The sequence below is a fragment of the Chaetodon auriga genome, chromosome 21 (assembly GCF_051107435.1).
Source record: "Chaetodon auriga isolate fChaAug3 chromosome 21, fChaAug3.hap1, whole genome shotgun sequence".
Classification (NCBI taxonomy): Eukaryota; Metazoa; Chordata; class Actinopteri; order Chaetodontiformes; family Chaetodontidae; genus Chaetodon; species Chaetodon auriga.
In genome coordinates this window covers 12,559,727-12,579,511 of record NC_135094.1, presented here as the reverse complement: position 1 = coordinate 12,579,511, position 19,785 = coordinate 12,559,727, and the positions used below count along the sequence as shown (strand labels likewise).

Sequence of the window (19,785 nt, the reverse complement as noted above, 5' to 3'; positions counted from 1 at the left end):
TCACCTAGCACAAATTTCACCAGGCTCAGCATCTCTTTGCTGCTTTTGAATTAGATTTTTTTATGAATCACATATTAGATAGTATACACACTGCATCCCGTTCATATAGTGGATGGCTTATTTATTTCTTTATGTCTTATTTTATGTTAGAAAGCATTACATTCATTAATTAAACGTCTTAATTAAGGTTGATTCAGGATTCATTTTGTGACAGGTTTGTAACATTTCTGTCATTTTTGATACAGCAAACATTGCACATAAACATTTTCCTGTGTTTAGATCAGATGATGATAATTAGGTTTTCATCTCTGTAATTAAGCTCAGATTTGGAACACATTCAATACACATTCTGGAAATTATGCCAGAGAATATATCAACAATTTACCTTTGTCTAGTGTTTCCTGTGACTCTCTGTCATCTGTCATCCTCTCCCTCCTTTTCTGCCACAGTGCTGGTTCCCTGGTCCAGATCGCATCTGAGTTAGAAGACCTGAAAATGCAGTTGCAAACCAAGGACATGGTCATCTCGGATCTGGAGAAGGAGCTCAGGGAGAATTTCCAGCAAAAACAAAAGGTAAATAACTGGACTGGAGTTCAGCTTGTTACAAAGAATAAACTACAGGAAAAATGTCATTAGTGTATTGTGTCCAGTCTTAAAACCTTTGTGAACACATCTGCCTATGATTTAAGATAATTAAATTTTAATCTAATTTAATTGACTACAGTATATTACGTACACACACCTACATGGATTTGAACCGACTTCTCTTATTTCAAAGTGTTGTCATAAGCCTGTAATGAAAGCAAAGAAATTGAATCTTGATCATTTTAGCAGATTTTTTTCATCACAGCTGCGAGACTGCCCACACAACTAAATGACTTGTTTAGGTGATTTTTTAGAGACTGCTTGGTATTGTTCAGATGCCTCTCTAAGAGGTGGAGAAGTCTTTTTTTTTTTTTTTTTTTTACGATATTGGTTTGGCAGCTGTGCTAGAAGCGCTCCATGTGCAGCCAGGTTTAACAGGAAGCTGAGGCGTGTGTGATGAATTACCAGCATATCTCACAGCCCTGGGTAACAAACATGGCGTCGCCGGCCGGGATTAAAAGGGAGAGTTTTTTACGGCCTTCCCACACCTCCTTACAGGGTGTCACTAAATTATACCCACTGCTGTTTTACTGTCTTCTGTGGCTTACGGTTAAGACACACGTAAACACACACAGGCTTGCAGAAATGCACACACACACTGCACACACACACATAGATTTGTGCTTGTGGTAAACCCGGGCTTGTTGGTTGTTTATGTGTGTGTTGGCTGGTTACTGTTTGTTTATGCTGCCTGTGAGTTGACTCATTTGCACTGGTGCTAATTAGTGGTTTGTGTGATTACAGAGCCTTAGAGAAACAAGTAGAGTAACTGGAGCTTGTTTTGTTAATCATATTTTCAGCAAATGTTGATATATTTTCTCATTCTGCTTGTGTTTCTACTTAACTGGTACGTCTGCAATGCAGATGCACGGATAGATGTGCTGGCACAGACCCACATACACACACAGACTTGATAAAGATGATTGCCACAGAATTTCATCTGTATTTGTTCTCAATAAGCGAGTTGTACGCGTTGAATAAGTTCCCAGAATCTGACGTCTATGAGGCTTAATTAAAACAACCATATATCCTTAACAATGAAAACAGCGCAGGCTCATATTTAGTTCCTTTGCATTCGTCAGCACAGAGGAGTTTCATCTGTAATGGTATGTGAATTGCTAACATGGCTGCGGTGTTTCCTTTATGTAAACCATGCCATGATCATTCTTTTATAGTGGCTTATGCTTTGCATCACTCATTGTCTCATCTGTACAGTTTGACATCACCATAAATAACTAAACAACATTAGGATTTAAGATATAAACTGGTTTTACTTGGAGTGGACTAAATATAGATCTTTTAATAAATCATACTTATTGCAGATGACAGTCTTCCATAATTAAAAAGAGTTCTGTTGTAAAATGGGACATTAACAATTAATATAAATATGAGCATGAAATGCTACTGATGTTTTGTTGGACAGCTTAAGATTATTGCATGGCATTGGTAATCAACAATCACATTCACTGACAATGCCTTCCTTTGAAAGAATCTTTACCATTTAAACTCTGTCATGGCCCAGACTGCAGCACAGGTGCTGGAAAGCAGTGAGAGGCTGGTGCACCTGCAGAGCGAGCTCTCTTGTCTGCAGCGGATCCAGAAAGACAACATGAAGGAGGTCGCTGAGAAAGACGTCTGCATCACCAAACTGCAAGCTAACGTGCATCTGCTGCAACAAGAGGGGGCCGACACGCATGCTCAGGTGGGCAGAGGCTCGCGTGAGCCGAAGAAGTAAAAGTACCAATACAATGTAAACATATGTACACAATATAAACATGTAAGCCAGTAAAAATCCTACATAAAGGGCCAGTTCACTCCAAAATACCCGTACTGCTATTTATCCATCTAGATTGTTGTTCCACCAGTGATCAGTTGGGATTCCTGCGTGTACACATGTACTTTCACATGCGCAGTAGTTACTGTACATGAAGAAATAGCTGATAATGTACTCAATAGCTGCCAATCAGGCACTTCAAACATCTTTTTTTAACCTCCTCTCCCCTCAGCTGTCTTACAAGATGCTGCCTTGCAATGGGCCTCTTGATGTTTCAGATTAGTTTTTAGATTAAGTGACTGGTACCTCATTTGTTTTACAGAGTGCAGAGATGTGACTGCCTGCACATTTCTCCTTTTTCTTTCTGTCTGACTGTAGCTCTCCAAGCTGAGCGCGAGAGCGAGGGAGCTTCAGGAGGAGCTGAAGAGAAAAGAGGAGGAATGGAAGCAAAGAGAAGACGAGCGGGTACTGAACCACGAAAAGGAGCATCAAAGGGCAGAGGAGAGGAGGAGGCATGAGCAACAAAAGAGAGAGGAGGAGGAGAGGAAGAGGGAGGAGGAGTGGAAGAGGGGGATGGAGGAGGAGAGAAAGGCCTGTGCTGAAGCTGTTAAAAAGTGGGCTGAGAAAGCAGCTATTTTGAATTCTGAGGTGAGTATATTAATGTACTAAGTGGATCTATTGTATCTAACCAGACTACTCAACAATGGGTGATAATGTGTAAACTCAGCTGCAAATAAGAAAATTGGTTCTCTTCATTGTGTTCCCTCATTTTAATTCTCCTGTATGAAATGACACTTTTTCTTTTTCAAATAGCGCCTCCAAATAAAAGATTTGTAAAACCAAGGGACTCGAAAGAGCTCAGGATATCACACGCAGGAACACACCTTCATCCACAATTAATCATTCAATTCATTATGTAATTCACATGTTTGATATGCTCCATCTTTTGAACCTTTAGTCATATTTTGTATGACGTTTTCTTAATTGAGCTGTTTCAGCGTGTTTGCTTCCAACAGTACAGAAGACATCATATTTACACGCATGCGTGTGCACTTATGCAGACATGGAAGAAAAAAATAACAAAATACTTCACCTTAATTCAGACCTCAGACACTCTGTCCTCTCCTCCACCCCCACACCCCCCCCCCCCACCTCCTTCCATCCTGCCATCTCGCCACAACCGCTCCAAATTAATCTGCAAAATATTGATTTGAGGAGCAAGGGGGTGGGGGGTGGAGGGGGGGGGCGCACGATTGCGGCCGCATATTAATACGAACGGGCCGCTCTTCGTCTCTCCTCTATACTTTAAGATCCTCATATCTTCATAATTGATTAATGTTCCTTTGTGAAGTGGGGATGAATAATACATTAGTGGGCCTGCTGCACCCTCAGGCTGATGAGAAAATGTTTAATTTCAGTAAATGTAGCTCTCCCGCTCTCTTTCTCTCTCTTTCATTTTCCCTCTCTGGTTATTTGTGAGTGTTGGAGTGTGTTTGTGAGTTTTCACTTGTGAGCTGAAGACTAGAGGAGTGCTGTTGATTTGCTTTTTTCGTGTTTACTGTCGTCTTGAAGCGCATGTTAAGCATCGCAAACAAAAGGCAGCATCTGCATTTGTAAACATGAATGAATAAATTGGTGAAATGAGCTCAGTATTGTTCCATTAACTGATATAACTGCGAGAGCCGTGTCACTTTACAAGCTGTTTGCCTTCAAAAAAAAAAAGATGTCACCCTTTTGGACTTTTTTTTTTTTTTTTTTGCACTCATTGCGTCAGAGTGTGCCGCGAGCATCAGCTGCTACATTATCCATCAGCAATCAGTGAAAACATGCAAATGTGCCATAAACCCACCTGATGGAGACAAGTATCCTCTTCAGCAGCTTGGAAAGGTGCCGGAAAGGTGACATATGTCAGTTGCTGTGACTGGCACAGCCTGGCTCGACTCAGCTCATCTGCTTAACAGTGCTAATTATGCTAAACAGAGGCCTAATGATGATGATTAGGGATTTAAGAGCTGCAGCATGGCAAGCTTGGCACGCTTGTGTGTGTGTGTGTGTGTGTGGGGGGGGGCCGTCTGGCACCTGATGGTGAGCATCTGTGTGTGTTGAACAGATAAATGATGAAGTGAACACACACACCCACAGGTCTCACTTCATGCCTACTTAGCTTTGCTTCATTTTCATTTGAACTTGTGCCAGTGATGAAGGGGATCTGTACACATGCACAGCGTCATACATGCACCCAGAGCACTAATTGAATAAATAATACTTATCTGTTAACAAGCATCCTAATTAGTTATGCTAATCAGCCTAGATAACCCAATTAACCTCATAGAGTGAGGCAGGGAGGGCTCCTCTTTGTGTTTATATGTGGGTGTGGATTTATATGCCTGAGAGCATATCAGAGACACTTAAGAAAACACATTTGCCTAATTAGTTTTCAATGACATAGACAAGCATTTATGTTTTTTTCACGTCCTTATTGTTCTGCTTTTGAAAGCGAGGTAATAGGCTTTTCACACCAAGGAAATAAGTGGTATTGAATTCATGTAAGCAGTGTTGGTGTTTTTTTTCTACTCGCCTATGTGAGGACATATGCATTTATACTGCCTTCTGCCAGCCTGTCTCTCAGTTAGATCCACATGGACATGTATATTTTTACAACTATTATGGTAGTTTAAACAGAGTGTGTATTTGTTCAGAGAATGTCTGCCTGTTCCATTAGTTTATGTCCTTGGAAATACAATTTGGCCTCAAGTTCTCTCCGTTTATTTAAAACCTTCAGTCAGCGTTCCCATCCTAATAGTGAGCCGTGTTTCCTCTCGTTTAGCTTCACCACTCATTATCCGGGCCATGTGGAAGACAGGGTGTTTAGAGAGGAGTGGGGGAGAGACTGGGAGAGGGGCAGCGAGAGATAGGGAGAGGGAGAAAATGGGTAGGAGCGAGAGCAAACCAGAACGCAAAAGACAGAGGGAATGAATGAGCGACTGAAAGGGAGAGAATGTAGATTTTCTTTGAACCTGACCACGGCTTCTGGTGCCTCTAATGAATGGTGAGGAGAGAGAAGGGAGGGAGACACCCAGACAAGACTGTCTTTGTTGTTCCTCGGCAAGAGGAAGAGAGAGAGAACACAACAGATTTATGTCTTACAGGAAGTCTCCCAGATTTGTGGTGTCGCAACCCCCCCCCACCCCACCCCGTCCTCCCCGCCCTCCCCACCCCAGCTGCATACTCTGGCTTTTAATTAATGGGCAGTTTAAGTTTCAGTGTGCACACTTGTGTATGTTTGTATGTATCAAGTACTCATGAGTGCAACTGTTTGCCTCTGTGGCATGTGCGCCCGTGTTTGCAACATTTAGGCATGCAGTTTGTCATGTGGAGTTTGTAGATGAGAATTAGTTTTGACAGAGTAGCACTCATCTGCTCCTCCGGTTTGGTCTGTATGGCTGCCAGTGGGAGAGCTTCAATTAAAACACAGAGTCAGAATTATTTGACGTGATGATACCAGTCGCATTGTGCGTTGGAGCTCAGCGTCTTTAAAGAATGGCAACTGAGATGTTTTCGCATCTCAACCACCTGTGAGCTAAATGCTGTCTGTCTGTCTGTCTGTCTGTCTGTCTGTCTGTCTGTCTGTCTGTCTTCTCCAAGTTTTTCTGTCTTTTTTCATTCGTATAGATCGCTCTTGGTTTTCTTTCTCAGGGCAGATTAAAGGCTACACTCAAAATTGGCTCAAGGTGTTTTGGAAAAGAAGAATCCGGTTGTAAATGCTGCACCTGGCATTAGCATTAGGTCATGGCACCTTTGCTAATGTGCTAATGTAATTCACTAAGGTGAGCTAAACTGCAGTGCTTGATGTCCAATGCCTGCACTTCTGTAATGGAAAGCCCGAACACTGGATGCTACTCTGTGCAGTGCAGGTCTTGAATGGGGGTGGGATGCTAATATTAGCTCATGCTCACATCAGCTGAGTCATCTCCTCCCTGTCCTTGGCTTATTAACTGATTTAAGACTGATTAGATCAGTCTTGCACGAACATGCACTGTCACACATAGGCACCGAATTTGAATATCAAAATGGGATTGCTTGACCAGTGAAAACTAGATTAATTCAAACTGTTTGCATCAAGGTGTAGCTAAAACCGATGACTGTGCATATTTTTAATGCACCTTGCAGCATTTAAAGCCATTTATGACATTATCTAAAGCTCATGTTATGCAAACACATATTGCGAGTCAAAGCCACTTATGTTGAGAATACCTGATGCTCCTTTTTTCTCCTTTGCCTTAATTTGACTTCATGAGATCATCAGCATACGTATTGATCTTGCACTCTATTTGATTTTTAGTGAGCCAAAATGTGTATACCTCTTATGTCATGCCACGCTAGTGTAATATACATGCCATGTGCTTTTCATCAAAAGCTACAGATGATATGTTGACAGGACTTGTATAAGAGATTAAAAGAATATATGAACATTTTTTTTTTCAAGGACATACTGTTCACCCACTTTACCACAACACTGTTATTTCAACCCCCGACCTGTTAAAGTGTCTCTTCATCTAGCTTCGTCAAGGTTATGTAAAGAGATTGGCCATTGCTCTGCTCCCAACGAATGCCACAAATAGCTTTTCTTCTCTCTAGTCTCCAGGAACTGTCAAGTGATTGCACTGTTGCTACCAGGTCAAATCTCCTGACAACCTAACAGCATGGTGGGTGATGTAAGTTTGGCCTAGAAACCTCCCACATCTCTATTCTTCCTTTGAAAAATCATTTCTATTGTGTCATTGTTGTAGCTGATGTGAGAACCCATTGCACTCTTCCTATCTGAATGCGTTGCTCAGTTCTACTGTCAGCTATTTGATCAGCTCAGAACACGATGTTACACTTTCAGATAGTTGTTCTGGTAAACAAGAGAAAGTTGTTTTGCTGTCTGATAGAGTTTGAAAGTAGAGTGTCAATTTCACTTAGCACTTTTCATGTCAGATGTGAGGTAGTGAAGAGCACTCAGCCGATGGAAGATGCGTATGTTTGTGTGTGCTCATGCACAGGATCGAGTGTTTCTACCTCTCTCAACGTGTGTGTCTGTGACAGTTTCCTCTCAAGATGTTAATTCCTCTCCTCCCTGTTGTTGTCATGCTTACACCAGCAGTGTCTGCACCGGGGAGACGAAGACATATTGGTGTTAATGAAAAGCCCTCCTAAACTCTCCTCCCCGCATGAATGTTTAAACATGCTTGTCATAACATTCATTCGCTCACACATGACAGCTAGCATCTGCAGCTGCCTTGCTCGCCCTCAATATTTTATCATACCATCTCCCTTAACCCCACTCTAGCACAATGGCTGTGTGTTAGCAAACTGAATTATAATGACTAAAAACAAGCCGTGTTCAGACTCACTGCCAGCACAGGCCATACATAATGGATTCAACAACACCACGGGTCTCATAATGGTACAATTAGTCAATCTTAAAAATGAAAGAAAAGGGAAAAAGGCCAAATGAAGGAAATGCGGTTATACATAGAGGGAAAGAAAAACAGAAAAAGAGAGAGAAGAAGATGACGAGAGGCAGAAAGAAAAAATAATGTAGAGAAGCAAAACAGAAAGCAAGAAGGGCTTGTGAAAGGAAGAAAGGAAGTAAGAAAGAAAAAAAAGGAAAAGAACAAAGAAAGAAAGAGCGAAATCCTCATGACCATATACAGTATGCTATTCAGAAGTCCCATAACACTGCAGGTCAGCAGTTGTGACCTTGGTGGTTTTGACAGAAGTGGTTCACCATGGTAACGGTTGGTCTGCAACCCTCAGAACACCCCCGCACCCCTCATCGCTCCCCAACCTTCCTCACTGCCTCTCCGCCAATTTGATTGGATGCACAATTGAAATGTCATGCCTCAGCAACACACATGCACACGCACCAGATCAACCAGACTGAAACAGTGGAATGAAAGAACGGGGCGCGTTGCACGAGTCAAAATGAGATAAACCAGAGACAAAAGTAACGCACTTAGAGACGAGAAAGGTTTTGGTTGAGATTTATATGACTGTGGTATTTCAGACAGCAGGAGAAAGTGGGGTTGGTTAACATTGTGTGGTGGGCGAGGAGACCTAGGCACAGAGCATCAAAGCAGAGAAGCTTGTCATAGCCGCTGAATACAGAATCAAATGAATATTAATGCGGAACCAATTACCTCAGGGAAATGTTGTCTGTAGGTTAGCTTTGCTAACGCATGTGTCTCACCTTTAGTAAAGTGGAAGCAGTGGGGGGGAAAGCCTGGAGGGTGGACAGCACTGATGTATTCGTTTTCCTCCTAACAAGCTTGTCTACCCCTGCTAAAATAGAATTGTCCACCACGCAGCTCCTCCCCTCCCCTCTTCTTATTTCACCTAGATGCAAACTGTCATTTTTTTATGAATTATGGAGAGAATATATGATATAATTCTTCAGCGACGCCTGTGGCTACGAGGGAGTTAATATTGCCGCCATTCCTGACGACATTGTTTGTTTACAAAGATTTGATAAGCGGCAAAAATATCATTTATAAATGTTTTGCTACGATATTGGCAAAGTTTTTTTTTTGTTGACGAAGTTCAGTTAAATAATAAAACTTTTAAACATAACGTAAGCCAATAAACAAAAATGGGCTTTTAAAGTTCCTTAGAAGCACATTTTCATTTCACTTCTCCTCAGCACTGCCAACATTTACAAGTCCCCCATCGTTCCCTGCATGCAGCAGTTTTGAGGCTGTGTTGGTGACATGTATCCTATCTTGTTGTGTGAGCAGCTTAGCACTGTGCACCACTGATCTGTGCAGGTCTCTAGCTGCTGTTGATCTGCATAAGTGACTATGCCACACTTAAAGCCGCTGGCTCCTTAAAGCCCCTTCTAAATCAGTGTTAAAGCCTTGATAATAGACCTCACTGACCAATTGATTGGCCTTCATATGTTTACAGCTCACTTTAATTGCCTCAAAAATACCATTTGTCAGCCATGTGTGTCCATGTATGCATGCATGTGTGTGTGCAAGCATGCCTGTCCATCGACAAAAAGGCCTATTGATTTATCAGCATCGGGATTTGTCCCGTTCACCGTACATAAAACCCCTGCGTATGTGCTGTTCAAAATGGGAAATGGCCCCATCGATTCCCTTAAGTTGGAGCCCAAATGCTAAAGATTTTTGGATAAGCTTTCTCATTATTTAAGCTGAAATCAATAGGGGAGAGCATGGGTCTAATGAATGAACGGGCCACAGATCAGATGGGGTGTGCTCATCCCTGGCCTGTCCTGGTCGATCTGTGTGTGTGTGTGTGTGTGTGTGTGTGTGTGAGAGAGAGAGTGAGAGAGAAAGAACCTGACTATTCCTACATCACAAACCTTTTCCCACTGTAGGTCCATCGGCGTCTTTATTTGTTTCTGTTCATTTGCAGTTTCATTAACTGCAAATGCCCTTGTTCTACATTGTCCCTTTTTGAACCTCAAGCGCCTTCAGTGTGACAAAAACATACAGCAGATCTCACCTTGCATCTAATTAAGCTTCAAAGTAGGCTATATGAGGTTTATTGCATTATCATTAAAATTAATATAATTATTGAGCCGTTTCCCGTCACACTCTCTGTCTCTGTGTAGTTGAAGGTCAGCAGGAAGCAGGTGGAGCGACAGAACCGCGAGCTGTCAGAGTGTCACCAGAGGGAGGAGTTGCTTCGCTCTGAGGTACGGAAAAGAAAGAAAAAAAGCATTCACAGCATTCGTTTGTGTCACTGTTATCCTTACATTCATTTAGCCGTGGCTCTCCTCTCACCCTCAGCTTTGAAATCGACTCTACAGCCAGAATTATAAATGCAATGAAAATTCATCATGTGGTCTCATCTGGCCTCATAAGGACCAGTTTCCCCATGGGGGTGCAGTGTAGTTTGATCGTATCTTCTTGCATAAACCACATCCAAGGGGGAAATAAATGCCAAAAATAAAACATATACAACAGCAATGCCTCGTAAAAGCGATCATGGGAGTGGCCCAGGAGTGAAGATTTAAAAAAAACTAAATTACTCCTTATACTCAACACCTACAAATAATATCTGGATTAAACATAAATCTGCTTGGGAATATAATATGCAGTGCATGTGGCCATGTGTCAGCCGGTGAAAGCAAAAATTCAGCTGGAGACAAATACACACACAGGCCCAGCTACCCCTCCCAACCACAACCCCTTTGGCTGACTTTTTGGTTTTTCCACTTTCCATTCTTTCCACACTTCTGAAGTATGAAAATGATACAGAGTGGTGTATCTCTAGGAAATTGTCTTTGGCCGAGCGTGCAGACACTGCCTCTCAGAGTGCATTTACCAGACAACTGTTAAGAGTTTCACTCTGTGGTTTGGCCAACTCGTGGAATTAACTACGTTAATTAGCCACAGCTGATATTTCAGACAGTTGTCGTTTCAGCTGGTGAAACCGACGCAGCTGAAAGTGAGAAGCCTGCAGATGTTTAAAGATGATAACACATTGATAATATCGTAATTATTAAGTAACACATACATGTGAAGTGGGCTGCTTGACAACTGTTTAGTGGATTTGTGCCACGTGGTAACGAGTAATTTGTGCATCAACAATATCAACAAAGAAGGAGACGCTGGAGTACAAATATCTCTAACCAGCCCAATTTTCAAACAGTAAACTCCCTGTCCCTTCCGCTCACTCCCCTCTAAGGTGTCCCGCCTTTTCAACTCATAAATATGGAAGGCGAAAGATGATGAGATTCACGGACAGGAAAGGAATCAAAATCTATTGTTGCGTGTCCTTTTCCCCGTGTAAAGTTTGGATTAAATGTCACACATTAGCATGTGAACTTTTAAATGAGCTTGTTTGCTCTCCGCGGTGTGGGCCATGTAAATACCCATCTTGAGTATGGAATGGGGATTTCTTAGTGGTGGGTGGGGGTTCACAAGAATTGGGGAGTGTGGGACATATTTGAGTGTTGCACCGGCAATTAGGCCGCAGCAAGGGACTGGAGTACCAAACACCTCTATTGACTGGTTGCGTCTGGCTGGTGTTCCACACCTGAAGTGGCAGATAGTGGCAGATGGGAAAGCTCCCTGATGGCTATGGCTTCTGGTGATTTGAGGGAAGGAGATGATTGACAGGCACTCCCAAAATGAGATGATTGACATGCACTGTCAAAATGAATCTACTCGTGGGCAAATTCAGGTGTGAGCGAAAAGAAATGTGTGTGCACAAATAGGCATGGATATGGGTACTGTGTAACCTTGGTGGAGTGTAGCTCTGAGATGCCGTCTATCAAAGATTTCACATATGAGCTGCCTGAAGTCTTATGTACGAGCAGTTTTGTACTAATATTTAAAATATAAATATGTCCGCATATCAGTTTAAAATGTCTGACAAATCCTTATGATTCTGTGCGTGTGCGTGTGCTTGCATGCGTTGCTGTGTAAGATATTTGATGGTAACCAAACACCATTCTGCATTCGCACGTTTTTGTGCATTGACTGCGGTTCTCTTTGTTTTAAAATGTAGGGCTGCTTATTTATTGACATCATTTCCTCTCAGTGAAGGGCCCGTGTCTGTAAAACACATTAAAATCATAATGCAATCTTTGCTAACCCAGGAGCAACGTTATTGTTCTATTATACTCACCGAACAACAGCATCCCAGCCTGTTTATCAATCCAATATCTCATAATGTGCTCTCTGCCTGGTCATTTTGAATATAAAAAGATCTCACACTGTTATTGTACCATATTTCCTATATTTAGTATTAATCTCTTGTTCTGACATGAATCTGACACATCCAATATGATATTTGATTAGCTGTTTTTTGTTTGTTTGTTTGTTGTTTTTTTTTCATAGTCTCCAGGTGATATTGGATACATGTGCAGAGCTGGTATTATGTTGGCTATTTCATCTGGGTATAAAAATGATTTAGTGTGTACTCAGCACGCAGTGTCATTGACTAGCTTTAATTTCACTGCAAGGGTGGGCTTTATTACTCTGCTACTCTCCGAATGTGTGTGTGAGTGTGTGTGCGAGAGAGATAGAGGGGAGAGAGACAATGAATGTTTCTGTGCATATATATCTGTGTTTTTCTGCTCGCTGGTGTAGCAGCATGCCACACCTGTGCACACACATGCACTTGTGCATATCTCTCCATGCCCGCTGTATGTCCAGCATCTCCAGCACATAATTTCCATTCAATGAGAGAATCAGCTAAACCAACACGTGGAACAGCTCTCACATCACACACAGGCCGAACCGGTGGTCCCACTGAAAGAAACAGAGGGGCTCCACTTTGCCGTGACAAACCTTACTTCTGATCAAATGCTACAGAGCCATAATCATGTTTGTGCCACTGAATTCTTTAACCTTTCCATGACCCCGCTGAATGCCAGCGGCCCAATCATAGAACCTAATTGAATCTGCTCGGCGGCGCCCCCCCGACCGATGAAAAAATAAAATTGGAGGTGAAAAATGAATACAGCAGCAGAGTGAGAGAGAGAGAGAATGAAGGAGGTGATGCCGGTGGTGGTGGTGGTGGTGGGGTGGGCGAGGAGGGGTCACGCTGCAGTTTTATAAATACACAGATGTGCTCACAAACACACACCTAGACACGTACACACAGTCACACCTTTTTAAATCCAGCAGGAGAGTGGGGAGTGGGAGAGAGCGAGAGAGAGGCCCAGGTTTCTCATTACCCCCTCGGCCCATTCGGAGGATATTCCTATAAGATAATCTGATTTATTTGCAATTTTCCTTTAAGCGGCTTAGTGTTTACCTCCAAGATTAATATTTTTCTCTGTTATTAATATCAGACTGTAATTAGGAGTGATGTGTTTCGCTCTGCACAGGTCTGTGGCCGCCAGGCAGCTGTGATCCTGTTTCACAAGACAAACAAAAAAAAAAAAAAAGAGAAAAGAGAAGGAAGTTTTAACAGGAGGGAAGAGGCTGCAGGGTAGGGATGGAGAATTACAATTGCGGCATACCTGTCTTTGTGTCTGGGGGTGCGGGTGCAGGACCACACGAATATGTGAGTGTGTATTTCTTTCGTTTATGTGCGCGCGTGTGACAGTGTGATGGTGCCCTCTGATTGATAAGGTGTCTGTGGCGGCTGCAGATTGCTCTTGCTGATTGCTTCTGAGAGCTCCAGCTGATTTATAATCAGAGCAGGATGAAGGATTGAGCTGTGGATTGCTTATCTGTTTAGCCCCCTCACAACATAAACTGACAAATTATCATGTTGAACACACACACACACACACACACACACAGACACACACATGCACATGTGGAAAAAAAAAAAAGCAATAATGCGGACCTTCTTATTAAAAACACACAGACACACTATCATATAAACGTTATTTTGCAGACACACACACTCCAGCCACGCGGATCATAAACGGGTTTATTTATCAGCAGCATCAGTCACATTTTCATGATTGCCCAAAAGAGTGCAATCAGTCTCATTTGTTTACATGTCAGCATCAGATATATGTAAGTCAAGTTATGTTGCAGTTAACAAGTTCTGATTCGCTCCATGCTGAAGAATTACCTGGAAGATTTTGTATGAATGTGGATCTTTTAACTGCATTTCTGCATCTGCATAGTCACATCCCTAATGTGGGCACCGTTGTAAGAGCGGTTAAAACGCCTCAGACAAAATACACATATTTTTATTGTACCAGGTGAGGGGATGAAGATTGTGTTTAAAATAATATATTTGTGTAGGATAACTCAAGTAGCTGTTTGTTGTTTTCGATAAAGAGGTTGACATATTATGTGAGACTAATTCCACTTGGCAAGCCAGAGTACAAGCCAGCAGGTTTAAATGCTGACAGGTTTAGTATGCCCTATGGCACTGTGACAGTTCTGTGTGTGTGCGTGTGTTCGTGCATGTGTGTGTTTCTCTGTCTCCGCGTCTTCCTGTCTTTCTCTCCTTACCCGTTCTTACCTGTCTGTCTGATTATCTGTTACTTTCTCTCTTTTCACCACAGTTGTTTGTAAATGCGCAGTGACAGAATCACGAAAGAAGCACAAAAACACAAAGTACAGGAGCACTTGTTATACACACACACACACACACACACACACACACACACACACACACACACTGACGAATGGCAGCAATTAGATGGGGAAACCAAGCATGTGAGGACAGAGGAGCGCTGAGGGGCTGCAACCGCTGTATGGAACGTGTGTGTGCGTGCTGTAGGTGTTTGTGTGTATTTGGAAGGTTTTTATCCTTCTAATGCACCATCCATCTGTCCAAATATCAACACTGTCTCATATGTCACTGGACGGTGGCTCTGCTGGGGCGCCATTTGTTGTGGGGCGTCAACATTCGCAATCAAGGACCAAATAAGACAAGGGCTGGACAACAGCATTATCACTTTGCAAAAATTAATTGCTCATGGGACTAAAGCTGGAACAGATATGCTTTTGTATTTGGCAGCAGCCAAACGTACACACAGCATAAACATTAGGGCACGTTACAGACAGAAGAGAACAGCAATGCTTCTAGTTTCTCTCACTCCGGTTGCATCTCAGCCTGCTGAGTTGTTTAAAACACTGACACTGAGACCTTGAGTTTTCGCAGCCCTTCTACTCACTTCCGATTGGAGGAATAACCCTCTAACTCTGGTTCAGGGCAGCAGTCGCTTCTCATCTTCCCTTTTAATGTGAGAATTCATCTTTTCAAGAAAGTCCTCACAGCAGTCTCTCCTCTCTAAATCAATGACATCTCTATCTACTCCTAATTGCTATGTGATAAACAAATCTCTAGCCTTTCCTAGTTCTGTATCTTCCCTTGGATTCCCCTGCTTTTATTGAACATTTTGATGGCTTTTTACTCACATGTCATCACAAACATAATGTACAGGTAATATGGCCTTTTTTTTTATCTCCCGCTTCAGATTTAGAGATGGCATCGCTGAATTGCATATTTGAAAGTCCCTATTCATAATATACAGAAGTCAGGTAATAAAACAAAATCTATCTGGATTTATTTATATCAGAAAGATTTAAGAAACATTGTAAAAACTGTGTGAATGACAAACATTTTTAAAGGCTCACGTTGACAACGCCAGTGACTTGTTTCCCAGGGTTTACAGATGCAGACGAGGGCTACGCGAAATCCAACTTTCCTAAAACATATCATGACTGTCACTTTTTTTTTTTTTTATTCCAAGTATTTGTGGAGGGAGTGATGTGTGTGAGAGCACATTTGTGTGGGTTTGTGTTATTAACGGTTTTGCCTTCATGCCAACTTTTTGCTCGTCTGATTTATTCTCTCCTCTGTGGGATTGTGCCGATTTTACAAGCAGGTGTATGTGTGCGCGTGTGTAGATTTGTATTTATGACCAGCGGAGATGTGTGTTAGACACAGCTACTGATGAATTACCTCACTTCTGATTGCTTACATCACAAATCATCCCCATATTATAACCCTTCTCATGCAAATAAGTGGCACCGTGTGTGTGTCTGTGTCGCTCTGTGTGTGTGTGCTTGCTTGTGTGTGTGAGACAGAGCGAGCGAGAGGGCATGAATACATGTGTCTACCAAATAATGCAAGCTGTTATTTACATATAAACCAAATGTACATTGTGAGTTCATACATGTAGCCCATGTAGTAGTAGTATCTATGTGTGTGTGTTTTGAATGAGTGAGTAAGTGTGTGTGTGTGCATGCGTGTGGTAACCCTGTATCGCTGGCGAGCTCATTTCTCTCAGAAATCAAAGTTAAATGGGTCATCTATCATGAGAATATGTGACTGGGACACTTGTCTCTGCCACGTGTGTGTGTGTATATGTGTGCAAATATGCACACAAATGCAAGGTGTGTGGTGCAAAGGCAGCGTATGTGTGCCTCTGCAGCTGTGTGCACCCTTCTGTGTGTGTGCATGTGTGTATGTGGTGGCCACTTGTCTTTGCCTGCGCTATGATTAATGGTTTACATTGGGCTGTTCAGCCATGCATGTTTCTTGGTTTATCGTTTTATGCTGTCTCCAATTAAAGCTCCATAACTTGAGTGATGGCTTCACGGCAGTGTCCATCAATAGAGGCCATCAGCGACCTTATGCATTCAGGATATGGAAGCCACACACTAACTAATATCCTCTTGTGTCAGAGCCAGTGGGCAGTCTGTGTGTGTATGCAGATGGCTGCGTGTTTTTGTGCGCACACGCAAAGTGAAAAATATCGATTTTTAACTGATCGAACCAATAACCCTCTCAAGCAAATCTAGTTTTACTTCTTAAAATCTTAAAACAAATCAAATAAATTGTCAGAGGGGTAGAATAATACTACTTTTTTTTAATCTAATCAATATCAATCATCCAGTCAATTAATCGTCCTGAACTAGTGAAATCTTCTCAGCTTAATGCAAGTTTATTTTTTATTTATTTTTTTGCATCATAAGAAAAACAAAACTTAAAGTCCTTATACAGCAATAAATAACATTTTTTTATTTTGTGTTTTTTTTTTTTTTTTGCTTTGTGTGCATGCATGCAGAATTTTGCATCTCTGTGTCATACGTACATCTGGACGCGTGAGCTCGCTCATGTGTGCTCCACACAGGCATGCACGCGCCGCACAATATCATTTCACGCAATATTATTTCTCATATAGCTGTAATGACATTAGGCCGATATGTTGATTATACTGTCGGCAAACAGCAGCCTGCTGATTGGGTTAGCATATTACCTTATATCACATCTCTCCATTCATCCCTGTGTTTTTTTTTTATTGCCCTCATTTTTCCAAATCACTTCCCACTTCCTCAGTTTCCTGGGCGAGGTTCCAGGCTATGCAAGCAGGTGATGTGGAGTAATATAAAGCTGGGAAGGCACAACAACGCAAAAGAGGAAAAGCTAAAACCTGAGAGCAGCTGTTGTTGTCTGGAGGCGAGACAGAGCCTAGTTACAGGACAGCAAAGTGTTAACTTGTGTGCAAATGCAAGGGTTAATAAATATTTAATCACGCTGGCAAAAACACAAATGAGCGCATGCAGGTTTGCGTGTGTGATGGTTCCTGGTCAGCATGTGTTTTGAATAAAGGGGAAAGTAAAGGGTGTGCAGATTGGTCGGGAAAAACAGGGTGTGATTTAGTGAAGACCCAGAATACAGAGGGGGGCGGGGAGGCAGGAGGCAGAGAGATATTTCAGAGTGGGATTCTCAAATTGTTAGAGAGAATGAGATTTCATTTGCAGCTGGGACACTGAGTGATGGCACACATAGTGTGTGTCTGTCTGTGTGTGTTTGTGTCCACATGCATGCACACAGTAATCGCAGAGTGTGTGATTACAAATAGAATACATATATATGTATATATATATATATGCAGGTATATATGTTTTGGACAAATAGCAGGATTAACAGCCTGTAAGTGGTAGAGCTCAATGGCAAAAAAAAATCACCAGAAAAACACACTGCAGCTGTATAGATTCACCTCTCTTCTCTTTCTCCCTGGCCAACTTGTACACACAAACAATCATATACACTCAGACATCATTATTAACGAGCAGGAAGCAAACACTACACAAAACTCCTCAGGCAATATTTATGGTACGGTCAAACAGAGACTTTTGGTGCTGTTTGGCTCTTAACACAGCAACATGAGCATGTCTAACTGTCAAGATAGGAAATTTCACTGCAAATTACTAATGGTGTTATTCGATATTTGCACCACATGCGCAGGTAATGATTTAGCCATGCATAGTACAGTAGGACACACAGGCAGTAAATGGAAAAAAGATTACAATAACAATAACTCACATCAGCCATCCCTAATATATAGGCTGCTACACCATGTCATGGCTATATGACACTTGGAGAAAAATGAACTGTGGTTATCTGGAAATTAAAAAAGGGACTGATTTAATATTCAGCAGTGGCTGAAGGGGCTGGGGGAAGGGAAAGTAGGCGGACCTGTGGATGGGGGAGGGTGTGGAGGCGATGAAGATGGAGGAAATTAATCAGTGGTATCATCTCCATGGGAGTTTAGCTAACCACCGACCTCAGCGCTTTATCAGCCTATGAGGGAGCCTCTGCTGTCGCTGCTGCCATAACAAAACAAGCCCACCAAATCATATCATGTGACCTCCACGCAATGACACACGCATCTGACTTACAAGTCCATCACCTTCAGACAAGCCCTGCGCCATCAAAAGTCCCACTCTGCTGTGTTTGTGCGCGCAGACTCGAGCATAATTTATGCTTGTATGTACAGTAGGTATAATCTGAGTGTGTGCTGTCCATCTTTATGCGTGGGCACAATCGCTGTATTGTCTTTTATGTCTGCAGAGTGAGATAATCAAATCTTGGTAACAATCTCAGTGTGATGCCATTTTACTGAGATTCAGTATTCTTACAAGGATAATTCCAGGCAATAGCGCTCACAATTGATTCTGTGTCAGTTTTCACAACAGAGGATCTTTGCATGAAGACAAGCTTGTCTACAGTTCATGTCAGAGAATGAATTTGAACCTCTGGCTGTGTTCCAGGCCGAGGCCAAGATGGGGTCTCTGAGGGGTGAGCTCAGTGCCTTATTTGAGCGAAGGATGCAGGAGAAGGAGGTGAGGATCAACCAACTGACTGAAGAGCTGAATGGAGTGAGGCAAAAGGTAAGCATGCAAGTGGACAAAACAATGCTTCTGCGTTACGCCACATGTTACAAATTCCAAAATGAAGGGTCGCACACACGTGAATTTATAAAATTGAAGACCCTTGGAGAAAATTAAAAACGCATTGCACTGGGGAGCTTTAGCTTTTTTGGTTGACCTCTTGGGTTCTGTTAGCTAATTTAACTCTACTATTATAGTGCTTCAATCAGTTTTCCACCCACTCATTTTGTACCCTTTCAATTATGTAGATTACAAATGCTACTAGAGCTTATTGAGCTGTACTTTTGATTCAAAGGCACACCGGCCCATTGAGGCACAGGCATTGACAGAAATACACACACACACACACACACACACACACACACACACAAACACACACCACTTGATCTGCATATCATTATGCTTTTGATCGAATGCCAAGGTTTCGCTGAGAAAGACATCAGAGTCAAATGGAGCGAACATGTACACAACACCTGTAGGATTTGTGAGTGTGTGTGTGTGTGTGTGTGTGTGTATGTGTGTGTGCCCGTGAGAGAGGCAGCTGTGAAATCTGCACCTGTTTAATTGAATTAGCCTTGTTAATGTATTCACACTGGCTGCCAAAAAAGCGTGGCTTTAACGAGCTCGTTAGACCAATTAGTTAATTAATTGTCTGTATAGCAGCGGCTTCCCAAAGAGCTGCGTCTTCATTATCTGATGGCTGCCGCCTGTTGGATCGTTGAATGAGAGCTGATAATGCACTGCATG

The 19,785-nt window shown here is 42.2% G+C and overlaps 1 protein-coding gene across 1 annotated transcript in view; it reads left to right on the top strand.

Moving 5' to 3' along the window:
- LOC143314530 (uncharacterized) overlaps positions 1-19,785 on the top strand; it is an 81,497-nt gene that overhangs the window by 10,118 nt on the left and 51,594 nt on the right. Inside the window, exons 3-7 of the mRNA XM_076721594.1 lie at positions 450-573; positions 2,168-2,347; positions 2,798-3,067; positions 10,041-10,124; positions 18,919-19,038. Coding sequence (XP_076577709.1) covers positions 450-573; positions 2,168-2,347; positions 2,798-3,067; positions 10,041-10,124; positions 18,919-19,038 — 778 coding nt within the window. The remainder of the gene's footprint in view (positions 1-449; positions 574-2,167; positions 2,348-2,797; positions 3,068-10,040; positions 10,125-18,918; positions 19,039-19,785) is intronic.